This window comes from Mobula birostris, chromosome 10, assembly GCF_030028105.1.
Source record: "Mobula birostris isolate sMobBir1 chromosome 10, sMobBir1.hap1, whole genome shotgun sequence".
Lineage (NCBI taxonomy): Eukaryota > Metazoa > Chordata > Chondrichthyes > Myliobatiformes > Myliobatidae > Mobula > Mobula birostris.
Window position 1 is genome coordinate 63,092,405 of NC_092379.1, and position 12,821 is coordinate 63,105,225.

At 41.0% G+C, this 12,821-nt stretch overlaps 1 protein-coding gene across 6 annotated transcripts in view; it reads right to left on the reverse strand.

The window, feature by feature from the left end:
- hdx (highly divergent homeobox) overlaps window positions 1-12,821 on the reverse strand; it is a 153,332-nt gene that overhangs the window by 2,203 nt on the left and 138,308 nt on the right. For all 6 annotated transcript variants that reach the window (XM_072271231.1, XM_072271229.1, XM_072271233.1 and 3 more), the window contains 2 exons: window positions 9,207-9,302; window positions 4,722-4,844 (listed from right to left, as the gene is read on the reverse strand). In XM_072271231.1, coding sequence (XP_072127332.1) covers window positions 4,722-4,844; window positions 9,207-9,302 — 219 coding nt within the window. The remainder of the gene's footprint in view (window positions 1-4,721; window positions 4,845-9,206; window positions 9,303-12,821) is intronic.

A 12,821-nucleotide genomic window follows, 5' to 3' on the forward strand; every position in this document is an offset into this window, starting at 1 on the left:
CAGCATCTGTAGGAAGAGGTGCAGTCGACGTTTCAGGCCGAGACCCTTCGTCAGGACTAACTGAAGGAAGAGTGAGTAAGGGATTTGAAAGTTGGAGGGGGAGGGGGAGATCCAAAATGATAGAAGATAGGATGGGGAGGGATGGAGCCAAGAGTTAGACAGGTGATAGGCAAAAGGGATACGAGAGGATCATGGGACAGGAGGTCCAGGAAGAAAGACCGGGGGGGGGGGGAACCCAGAGAACGGGCAAGGGGTATATTCAGAGGGACAGAGGGAGAAAAAGGAGAGTGAGAGAAAGAATGTGTGTATAAAAATAAGTAACAGATGGGGTACGAGGGGGAGGTGGGGCATTAGCGGAAGTTAGAGAAGTCGATGTTCATGCCATCAGGTTGGAGGCTACCCAGACGGAATATAAGGTGTTGTTCCTCCAACCTGAGTGTGGCTTCATCTTTACAGTAGAGGAGTTCATGCCCTCCTGTCCCATGATCCTCTTGTATCCCCTTTTGCCTATCACCTGTCCAGCTCTTGGCTCTATCCCTCCCCCTCCTGTCTTCTCCTATCATTTTGGATCTCCCCCTCCCCCTCCAAATTTCAAATCCCTTACTCACTCTTCCTTCAGTTAGTCCTGACGAAGGGTCTCGGCCTGAAACGTCGACTGCACCTCTTCCTAGAGATGCTGCCTGGCCTGCTGCGTTCACCAGCAACTTTTATGTGTGTTGCTTGAATTTCCAGCATCTGCAGAATTCCTGTTTTTGATCACTACCTCACTACCTTATTTCTACTTTTATGTTTACTTATTTTTCTCTATTATTTTGTATTGCGTTGTGCTGCTGCTGCAAAGTCAACAAATTTCACGACATATGCTGGTGCTATTAAACCCGATTCTGATTAATAAGCAAATGAAACAGAACAAGGTAGTTGACATGGAAATATCAGCTCAAAAATGTTGTCTATGACCAAGTGATTTAAAAGAAATCTGTAAAATGCACCTTAATTTTTACTATAAAAACTTCCTGCATAAGTTCCGAAAGCATTTGTTTAATATCTTCATGGTAACATTATATGATTCATATGGGGCGCCACGGTAGCGTTGCGGTTAGCGCGACACTGTTACAGCTCGGGGCGTCAATGTTCAGAGTTCAATCCCAGAATCGTCTGTGAAGAGTCTCTCTATATCCTCCCCATGGAATACGAGGGTTTTCTCCGGGTCCTCCGGTTTCCTCCTGTAGTCCAAGGTCGTAATGGGTAGATGAATTGATCATTTTAAGCGATTAGGATAGGGTTAAAATGGGGCTTTCAGGGATTGCTGGGTGTTGCGGCTCAAAGGGCCTACTCCACACTATATGGCTAAATAACATAAATAAATATGGTTTCACATCAGATTTTTTTCTGATATAGCTTTGAATAAGTCAAAACTCAGTGTCAAAAATACTTTCTAATGACCAACATTCAGTAGCTACATGGTCCCTTTTAAGTTTAAGATTTTGAACTTTTAAGATCAAATAAGATTGATTCTGTCTTATGAAGTAAAAAATGCAGCATATAGGAAGGATCTTCAGTGCACCATGTCTTCACTGACCATGATGCCAATACCTTCTCTATCTCTCTGATAAGTGCAGCTTCAACAACACTCTAGAAGCTGTACATAGCAGTCTACAGCCATTCACTCACATACCTTTGTACCATTTGCAAGATGCAATGCAACTACTCACTAAAATGCCTTATCCAAACTCGTGACAAGGGCAACAAAACATGAGAACACCACCTGCAGAAGTTGTCCTCCAAGCCACACACCATGCTAACTTGGAAATTGTTCTTCCTTGGGTTTGGGTTAAAATCTTGGAGCAGCAGCTCACCATCACCTTCTCAGGGGTAATTAGGGGCAGACAATTAAATTCTGGCTCAGCCTGCGAATCTCACATTCCTTGAATGAATTTTAAAAATCTGCCTGTTTGTCCAAATTTTCTTTAGCTAATACACCAATCCAAGCAAGATCCCTGGTGAACCTCCTCTGGACCCTGTCCAAAGCCTCCACATCTCATGTATTGTGGTGACTAGAACTGCATGCAATACTCCAAATGTTATCTAACCAAAGCTTTATACAACTGGAACACAACTAAGCAACTTTCGTGCTCAATGTCCCGACTAATGAAGAAAAGCATACTGCATACCTCCTTTACCACCCTACCCACATGTTACTTTCAGGGAGTTAGGACCTTGCACATCAAGACCTCTCTGTAAATCAAAGATCCCAAAGGTCCTGCAATTTTCTGATTTTTTGATGGATTTGCCTGGCCTCTGCAAGATGAACAATTACCTATAAATGTCTTTGCTTTTGTACTCCAGTCCTGCTTTTTTGATATCTTGTTTTTGATGCAGGGTCTCGGCCTGAACTATTGACTGTTTATTCATTTTCATCAATGCTGCCTGTACTGCTGAGTTCCTCCAGCATTTTGTTTGTGTTTCTCTTGTTTCATATTGCTCAGTTTAAGTAGTGGTACAGCTCCACTGACACTAAACATTTTTAAATAAGATGCAGTTGGAAGCATAAAGAATATAATTTTTAAAGTGAATTCAAGTAACTTCATATAGAGTGATCTAAATAAGCTGGTTCAGGAAATGGAGAATGCAAACACATATTTACAGCAAGCAATTAAGAAACGAGGTTGGATATAAAAGTAAGGAAGACTCATTGAGATTTTACAGAGGTTTGGACAGTTTGCATTTTGAGTAATGTGGCCAGTTTTAATCTCTACTGAGAAACACAAAAGTCTACTAAGCCTTGGAGTCCAGTGTAACAAGATTAATTCTTGGGATAAAGGGTTGCCGAACAATCATGATTAATGAAACTTGGCTTATACCCACAGAAATTTAAAAGAATCAGAGATGGTCCCATTGAGACTAACAAGTTTGAGAGAGAGTTTGATGGGTAGATGCTGAAGGGTTGCTCCTTGAACAGGGGAGTGTGGTCTCAGGATGAGGAGTGGTCATTTAGAATTGAAGAGAAATTTCTTTATGCACTGGGTTGTAAAACTTTAGAGTTCTCTATTGCAGACTTCTGTGGATGGGAACTCATTGAACATATGCAACGCAAGGACAATATATAGTACCTTCAGACCAGGGAATACAGTAATGCTGACTGAGGAACATGGTCAGCCACCACAAGACTTAGGAACGGAATTAAGCTATTCAGTCCATCGAGTTTGCTCCGCCATTCCATCGTGGCTGATTTACTATCCTTCTCAACCACATTCTCCTGCCTTCTCACAGTAACCTTTGATGTTTTGGCTAATCAAGAACCTACCAAACTCTGTTTTAAATAAACCCAGTAACGACTTCCACAGCTGTTTGTGGCAAAGAATTCCACAGATTCACTACTCTCTGGCTAAAGAAACTCCTCCTCAACTCTATTCTAAAAGAACATCCCTCTATTTAGAGGCTAGGCAATCTGGTTCTGGACTCCCACACTATCCTCTCCGTCCGTTCCAACTAGGCCTTTCAATATGCGATCGGTTTCAATGAGATCCTACCCCTCCCATTCTTCTAAACTCTAGCAAGTACAGACCTAGAGCCAACAAATGCTCCTCATATGTCAAGCATTTGACTCCCAGAATCCTTCTCCTGAACCTCCTCTGGACCCTCTCCAATGCCAGCACATCCTTTCTTAGATAAACAGCCCTAAACTGTTCACAATATTCCAAGTGTGGTCTGACCAATACCTTACAAAATCTCAGTATTATATCCTTGCTTTTATATTCTAGTCCTCTCGAAATGAATGCTAACATTGCATTTGCCTTCCTCAGTGCCAACTCAACCTGCAAATTAACCTTTAGGGAATCCTGCACAAGGACTCCGAAGTCCCCTTGCACCTCTGATTTTTGAATTTTCACCTCTTTTGGAAAATAGTCTATGCCTTTATTCCTTCTCACAAAGTGTATGACCATATACGTACTTTCCTACACTGTATTCCATCTGCCATTTCTTTGCCTATTCTCTCAATCTGAGTACTTCTGCAGACTCGCTGCTTCCTTAACACTACCTGCCCCTCCATCTAGATTCATATCGTCCACAAACTTAGCCATAAAACCATCAATTTTGTCATCAAAATCAATGAGGTATAATGTGAGATGAATCAGTCCCAATACTAACCTAAGCAGAACATCACTAGTCACCAGCAGCCAACCAGAAAAGGCCCCCTTTGTTCCCACTCTTTTTTTCCTGCCAGACAGCCAATCTTTTATCTATGCTAGTATCTTTCCTGTATATCTTGGGCTCTTATCTTGTTAAGCCACGTTCTTACTAAATCGTGGAGCAGGTTCAAAGGACTGTGTGGTGTCATTTTGCTATTTCTTACCTTCTTAAAACTTTGGATCATAAGTTTTATTTTTAAACAACAATCTTTCCTAAGTATCTCAATTCAATTGAGACAGTTCATTAGTGGGCAAATGCAGTATTATGTAGATAAATGTCACCCCATTTCAGAAGGGAAAATAAAAGCAGAGTGTTATTTAAGTGGAGATAAATTAAGAAATGCTGAGTTACAAAGGACATGGTGATATTGTCGATCAAATATTGAAAGCAAACATGCAAGTACGCCAGGTAATTAAAAAGGCAAATGGTATGTGCACCTTTATGTTCTGAGATTTACACCAAAACATATTTAGCAAACCACTTAGTTAGGATTGATGCCATGATGAAGATCCTGCTGCAATAAAAGTTACCTGTTGTTGTTCTTTGTCATTTGATTTAACTGCATGAACTAAACTTGTGGTGAAATTCCGAAGATGGAGGTATTTCTGTTTTTGTCTCTCCAACTCATTCTCAAGGTACTTCATTTCATCGTTCTGAAAAAAAACATTGAAAGAAAATAAATGTATACTTGAGGAAAGTCATATGCAATATAGAAAAAGTCACAATTGTTGTAGTCTCTGAATGTATCAAACTGTCTAAGTGTTACACAGAGAAAAATTATTTTGACTTCATACAAACACAGTATCTTTAGTATTAAGTATGACCCGACCAGTCACTGACCAGATGAACAGAAAGACTTCCATTTAATGTCTTTCCTGACTCAACCTGAAAGTCTTTAAAATCAATTCCTATAAACAGCAAGTAGAAAGAACAGGTAATAGTCAGTGATGATTGATTGAGAAATAAATATTTGCCAGCACAAATTGGGATTACATTCCTGCTACTCTTCAAAATAATATCACAGGATCTTTGTCCTAAAGAAGTAGAAATGGCCCTGGTGTAAGTTTTTTCTGAATGATAGAACACTGATATCGCAGCAATCTGTCAGTAACTGCCTGGAGTGTCAGCCTGGATTTTTGTGTCCGAGTCTTTGAAGTGAGGCAAAATACAGTGTTCATTTGCTTTTGGTGACATTGACCGATATCACATTTCTCAGGATATTAGTGGAACACTCAGTTCTCAAAATAACTGGAATGTGTGACGAGAATACACATAGATGTTAGCTGTCCTGTGATATCAGCAGTTGGTCTGCCACCTGTCCTCAGGGGAAGGAGAGATAAGGAAGACAATGGAGCAGCACTTGGAGATGTGTAATGAAGGGACGGGAGAGAGAGCTGTCTAGAGCGGCTCCCCCTTTGAACCCTGAACTGTTTGAAGTGATGGACAGGCGATCTGGAGATGTGTAATGAAGGGACGGGAGAGAGAGCTGTCTGGAGCGGTTCCCCCTTTGAACCCTGAACTGTTTGAAGTGATGGACAGGCGATACCCCAGCAGGGGGATAAAAAGGGACAGGTTCGCTAAGGCAGGACACACACGACCCCCGAGGTAACGAGACCCTGGAAGTGGTGCGCCTCTCACGAGTCGGTGGGAAGTACCGGACCTTAAACGCACAGGGTGGAAAGGTACGATCAGCGGGAACCCGGTGTGTGTCCACCCTTGCTTGGGTGCCGGGTCCACTGCAGAGGATCGACCGCATCTGGAGGAGGGGTCACAGTCGGTGACCTCAGGTGACATCACAAAGGACCCGCCCGAAAGCTGCTTGTGAGCAACATTGCCGGTCTGTGAGTGGAAGCCGTTTCTGAATGATCAGTCATTCTCTCTCTCCCTCCCCCCACGTTGTCCATCTCCATGGCAACGATTACTGCGAACTGAACTATTAAATTGGACTGAACTTTGTGTCACTTTGAAATTGGTCATTTACCCCTAGACAACAATAGAGCTTGATTGATGCTGTTATCTTAATTCTGTGCACATGTATGTTTATCATTGCTGAACTGTTGCATTTATTATCCTTTCGATTACTGTGTTGCTTGTTTCTTTAATAAAACTTTCTTAGTTCTAGTAATCCAGACTCCAACTGAGTGATCCATTTCTGCTGGTTTGGCAACCCAGTTACAGGGTACGTAACAAATGACACACTGCTGCACTTCCCTGGAAGGTGGAAAATGGGAGACCAGCCAAACAGATATTGGCAGGATAAAAAAAAGGAAAGGATGAAAGGTTTAGCAACATAAGCAGTACAGGTAGTGGCAGAATCAGATGACCTGATAGGTCTCAAAACTGGCTGCCTTGGCAGGGATGTTATGAACACCATCAATATTATGTTTAAAGCCCATAAGACATACAAGCAGATTTAGGCCATTCAGCCCATTGAGTTTGTTCCTGTATTCCATCATGGCTGATTTATTATCCTTCTCAATTCCTTTCTCCTGCCTTCTCCCAATAACCTTTGACGCCCTTACTAATCAAGTACCTATCGACCTCTGCCTTAAATATACCCAATTACTTGGCTGCCACAGATTCACCACTCTTTGGCTCAAGAAAAATTCTTCATCTCTGTTTTAAAGGGACATTCTTATATTTTGAGGCTGTGCCCTCTGTTCCTATATTCCCCCACAACAGGAAATATTCTCTCCAAATCCACTCTGTCTAGATCTTTCAATACTTCATGGGTTTCACTGAGACCCCATCTCATTCTTCTGAACTCCAAGGAGTACCGGCTCAGAGCCATCAAATGCTCCTTAGATGTTAACCCTGTCATTCCTCAGAACCTCCTCTGGACCCTCACCAATATCAGCACATCCTTCCAAAACTGCTCACAACACTCCAAATGCAGTCTGACCAATGCCTTATAAAACCTCAGCATTACAAAGCCTAAACATCAAGATTATGTCAGGTATCTGTCAGAGAAAGTGAACAGAATTTAAAGCGCAGACTTTAATTTATCCTATGGCTTGTTTAAAGGTAGTCATCATACAAGATAACAGATACCTGGAGGGTTGAACTTAGTGGAGTGCAGAGTCAGGAATGGTATAAGACCATAAGACATAGGAGCAAAATTAGGCCATTTAGTCTATCGAGCCTGCTCTGCCATTCTTTCATGGCTGATCCCAAATCCCACTCAACCCTATAAACCTGCCTTCTCACCAGATCCTTTGATGTCCTGATGGATCAGGGAACTATCAGCTTCTGCCTTAAGTACACCCATGGACTTGGCCTCACTGCAGTCTGTGCTAGAGCATTCCACAGATTCACTACTCTCTGGCTAAAAAAATTCCTCCTTACCTCTGTTCTGAAAGGTTGCCACTCAATTTTGAGGCTGTGTCCTCTAGTTCTGCACACCCCCACCATATGAAATATCCTCTCTACTTCCACCTTATCTAGTCCTTTCAATATTCGGCAGGTTTAAATGAGATCACCCCCCCCCAACCCCACATTCTTCTAGATTTCAAAGCTCCCAAACACTCCTCATATGTTAACCCTTTCATTCCCAGTATCATCCTTGTGAACCTCCTCTGGACTCTCTTCAATGACAACACATTCTTTCTAAGATATAGGGCCCAAAACTATTGACAATACTTCAAGTGCAGCCTGACTAGTGTCATATAAAGGCTCAACATTATCTCCTTGTTTTTATGTTCTATTCCACTTGAAATAAATGCCAACATTACATTTGCCTTCTTTACCAAAGACTCAATCTGTAAATTAACCTTCTGGGAGTCTTGCACGAGGACTCCTAAACCCCTTTGCACCTCTGATGTTTGAACCTTCTCCCCATTTAGATAATAGTCTGCACTACTGTTCCTTTTACCAAAATGCATTATCATACCTTTACTAACACTATATTCCATCTGCTACTTTTTTGCCCATTCTTCCAATTTGTCTAAGACCTGATGCAATCACATCAACTGAAGAGATTATAATGCAAATAGCTATATACAGTTCTACAAGACAGTGGTGAGGGTACTAGAGAATAATGATGTGATTAACAGTGCCAAAAGTGCCAGATGAATGAGAAGATGCAGCCAGGCAGAACTACTTTCATTCTTCACTCAGCTATGGTGATCATTCTGGTCAGAATGCCCGGCCATTCCAAGCACAATGATATTGAGTTCTTATGATGGTAAACGTCACTTTGAATTAGAGGACATAGAATGTTTCAAGGAATATGTGGCCTTAGGACAAAATTTTGCGCATTGTACAAAATAGTAACTATTTGAGTTATTAAATCAGAGCATCTACCCTGACAATTAAACAAAGCAATAGGATTGCACATTTGATGAAACATTGATTGGGTGTTGTACACAATAAAAAAAAAACACAAAATACATTTAAGATAATGTAAACCTTTACAATACAACAGGGTTAAAACAAAGCCCTATCTCCTACAAATTGGGGCTATTAATTGTATTTTCTTTCCCCAACAATTATTATTCTGTCCATACAATGTCTCCTTGTTTTAATTTTTCTTGGGAAAACTGAAAGCTCAAAATTTCACTGCTAAAAAAGGCTTTACTGCTGAGATTTAACTGGACAATAAACTGTTACAACTCTAATTTAAAAGTGCATACGATTTTATATTTTATAATACATTAATGCAAGTGATTGAAATGTAGCCAACTGGCAAAAAGTTACCATGTAGTGCTTTACACTGAATATTAGAAAGAAGCCTATCCAGTAATGCGCTTTGTTAAAATAAATCAGAAGTTCTTTTATACCCAACCTCAATATAGAAGAATGGGAAATTGAATACAAGACTTTTCAATGATTTTACCAGTACTGTAACATTAAGAACAGAATTAAAAACTGCAAGTAACAGCAATGAAACAGATACATTAATCAAATGGCTTCTTGGGAAACATCTCTTGATTACATCTAGTAGCTAAACAAGCTGGTTCAGCAGGTTCTGAACAGTGATCCAATGTTGTGAAATGTTAACAGGTATCATATCTTACCTTTAAGCTCAGTAATTTTTGAAGCTGCTCAACTTCAACAGCTATGCGATCACAACTGCTCATCTCAGCTGCATCATCATCAAGTACTTCTAATTTCTGTCAAAAAAAACCCCAAAGCTTTTGTTAGAGCTTGCAATGGGTTAAGGCTGATCAATCCTATTCACTTGGCTTTTCAAACTATGTTACATTTGCCTCACAAGTCATTTCCTTTTTCACTGACGTGGCCTTTTCAACCGCCAGCTTAGAGGATATCAAAGCTTCTTGAAGCCAGTTGTCAGATCAAGTGAGATTTTCTCATGGATAGCTGCCTCTCCTAGCCCATTATATTACACTCAATGACCACTTTATTAGGTGTATCTGAACATCTGCCCATTAATGCAAATATCTAATCAACCCATCATAGTCTATGTAAAAGCGAACCACTGCAAATTTGTGGTAATATATCCTGCAGCAACGTCATCCTCTGTTTTCTGGTCAGGAGTATTATTACATTAACTCAGTCACATACAGAAATCGCAAACCTTTTAGCCTTGGAAGTACACAAATCTTTACTGATGATATTCGCTATAGAGCAAATCCAAACAGGTCAGTCATGAGCATTTGAAAAGCTCAAGGAAGCAATTTATCACATTGCAAATATCACAACAATCATATTTAGCATATCCAAAATTATTTTCTTCATTGTTCATTGGAAGTGATGAACTTCTCTTTGTCAGTGTACATCGGAAATTCATACAAATACATTAGAAATAAACACATTAATGTGAATTATTTCTGAGTGCTCACTGATGTCTCATTCTAATTCCTCACAGTTGCATAACTTTCAAGTTGTTTATGTGGCTCCACAGAGTTCCAAAACACAAGTGAAAAAAAAACTTCAAAGTTCAAAATAAATTTATTACAATACATATATGTCACCATTAACAACTCTGAGATTCATTTTCCTGTGGGCATACTCAATAAATCCATAATAGAGTTAAGGTTAGACCACGCAAACTTGGCTGTTCAACCAGTGTGTAAAAGACAATAAACTGCAAATACAAAAGAAAATGACAATAGTATTAATAATAAATAAATTAGCAATAACTATCGATAACATGAGATGAAGAGTTCTTGATAGTGTGTTCACAGGTTATGGGAACATTTCAATGATGGGGCAAGCTTGGTTCAAGAGCCTGAAGACTGAGGGGTACTAACTGTTCCTGAAGCTCTTGGTGTGAGTCCTGAGGCTCCTGTACCTTTTTCCTGTTGGCAGCAGCGAGAAGAGAGCATGGCCAGAATGGGGGGTGACCCCTGATGATGGATGCTGCTTTCCTGCAGCTTTTTTGCACATACATGCTTTTGAAACAAGTCCTTCGAAATAATAACACAGAGGAATTTAAAGCTGCTGCTCCTCCCCACCTCTGATCCTCCGATGAGGACTGGTTCATGGACCTCTGGTTTCCTCCTCCTGAAGTCAATAATCAGTTCCTGACATTGAATAAGAGATTGTTGTTATGACACCACTCAGCCAGATTTTCAGTCTCCCTCCTATATGCTGATTCATCACCATCTTTGATTCGGCCAGTAACAGTGGTGTCATCAGCAAACCTGAGTACGGCATTGCAGCTATGCTTAGCCACACAGTCATTACTGTAAAGCTAGTAGAGCTGGGAGCTAAACACACAGCTTTGTCGGGCACCTCTGATGATGGAAATCGTGGAGGAAATGTTGCCAATCTGAACTGACTGGGATCTTCAAGTAAGGAAATAGAGGATCCAGTTGCACAAAGAGGTACTGAGGTCAAGATCTTGAAGGGGATGATGGTATTGAGCTCTAGTTGATGAAGAGCATCTTTGCTGTCCAGATGTTCCAGGGTTGAGTGAGGAGCCAATGAGATGACATCTGCTGTGGATCTTTTAACTCTGGTAGGCAAAATTGAAGTGGCTTAAAGGCACTTCTCAGGCAGGAGTTGATGTGTTTCATCACTCCATCACTGTGGATGTAAGTGCTACTAGGCAATAGTGATTGAGACAGATTACCACATCCTTCTTAGGCACCAGTATAATTGAAGCGTGCTTGAAGCAAGCCGGTATCTGAGACTGCTGAAGTGAGGTAAAAATCTCAGTGAACACGCCAGCCAGCTTGTCAGCACAGATCTTTAGAGCTTGGCTTGCTATCCTATCTGGGCCGGATGCTTTTCATGGGTTCACTCTCCTGAAGGCTGCTTGCATGTCGGCCTCAGTGACTGAAATCACAAGTTCGTCAGGGGCTATTGGGAGTTTGATAATAGTTTCTCCAAGTTTTGACCGTCAAGGCGAGCACAGAAGCAATTGAGCTCATCTGGAAGCAAAGTCCTGCTGTCGCCTACGTCACTTGACATAACTTTTTAAGTATTCAAGCCCTGCCACAACTGTTGAGCATCCTTCGTTGATTCAAGTCTAGTCTAGAATTGTTACTTTGCCTGTGAAATAGCTTCCGGAGATCATACTTGGACCTCTTATAACTTTGTTGGTCACCAGACTTGGCCCTCAGCAGATTGTGGATCATGATTCATCCAGGTCTTCTGGTTGGAGAAGATTTTGGGGGGACACACTTGTTCAAAGCTCTTTTAATAAAGTCTGAGACAACCATGGTGTATTCATTCAGATCCACAGATCAGTCCTTAAACACAACCCGGTCTACAGACGCGAAGGAATCCAGTAGCTGCTTCTCTGCCTTCAGCGACCACCTCTGTTGTCCAAATATCCAGATTTACTGAAATGCGGTCTGAGCATGGAACAGTAGGCATTCCTTATCTTCGTATAACAGTTCTCTAGTGTTTTGGGACCTCTGGTGCCACAGGTTATATGCTAATGGTAATTGGGGAGGGTTTTCTTCAAACAAGTCGGTTGAAGTTCCCAATTGATTTGTAATGCATCAGGATGGTCTGTTTCTTGTTGGGAGATGGCATCATGCAGTATCTCAAGCGGTCGATTATGGTCAGCCACTGGTAGTATGAAAACTACTGTCAGAATTACAGAACTCAATAGGTAAAAAGAATGGACGGCATTTGACCGTTCGGTGTTCAAGGTCGGGAGAAGATGAGTTCAACAAAATCACCACATCGAAACGCCATCGAGAGTTTATCACGAAGCACATATCTCCACCTTTTACCTTATCCGAATCAGCAGTTCGGTCCATTCTGAGAATCGAGAAGCCTTCAGGTCTGATTGCCATATCTGGCATGTAGGGAGAAAACCACGTTTTACTCAAACTTCGAACACAATAATCTCTCATTTCCCTCCGATACAGCAACCTTGCCCTCAGGTCCTCAATGTTGTTCTCCCGCAACTGTACATTTGCTAACAACATGCCGGGCAGAGGGGGCCTGATCATTTTGATGATATCCAGCAAATTCCTGATGATCACAATAGTATGGTCAAAGACATGTTGAAAATTTGTGTACATCTTGGATTTATTTACTCATTCATCAGAAGCAGCCTGCAGATGAATCAATAAGACAAACTGTCCTTTCTTGTTCTTTTTAATTTATATATACAAATTTTTAGATGTTTACAATCATATTAGATTTACTATTCCGAGAAAAATACAAAATTTGACTTTTGTTAAAAATGAACATTTAAATTCAGAGGA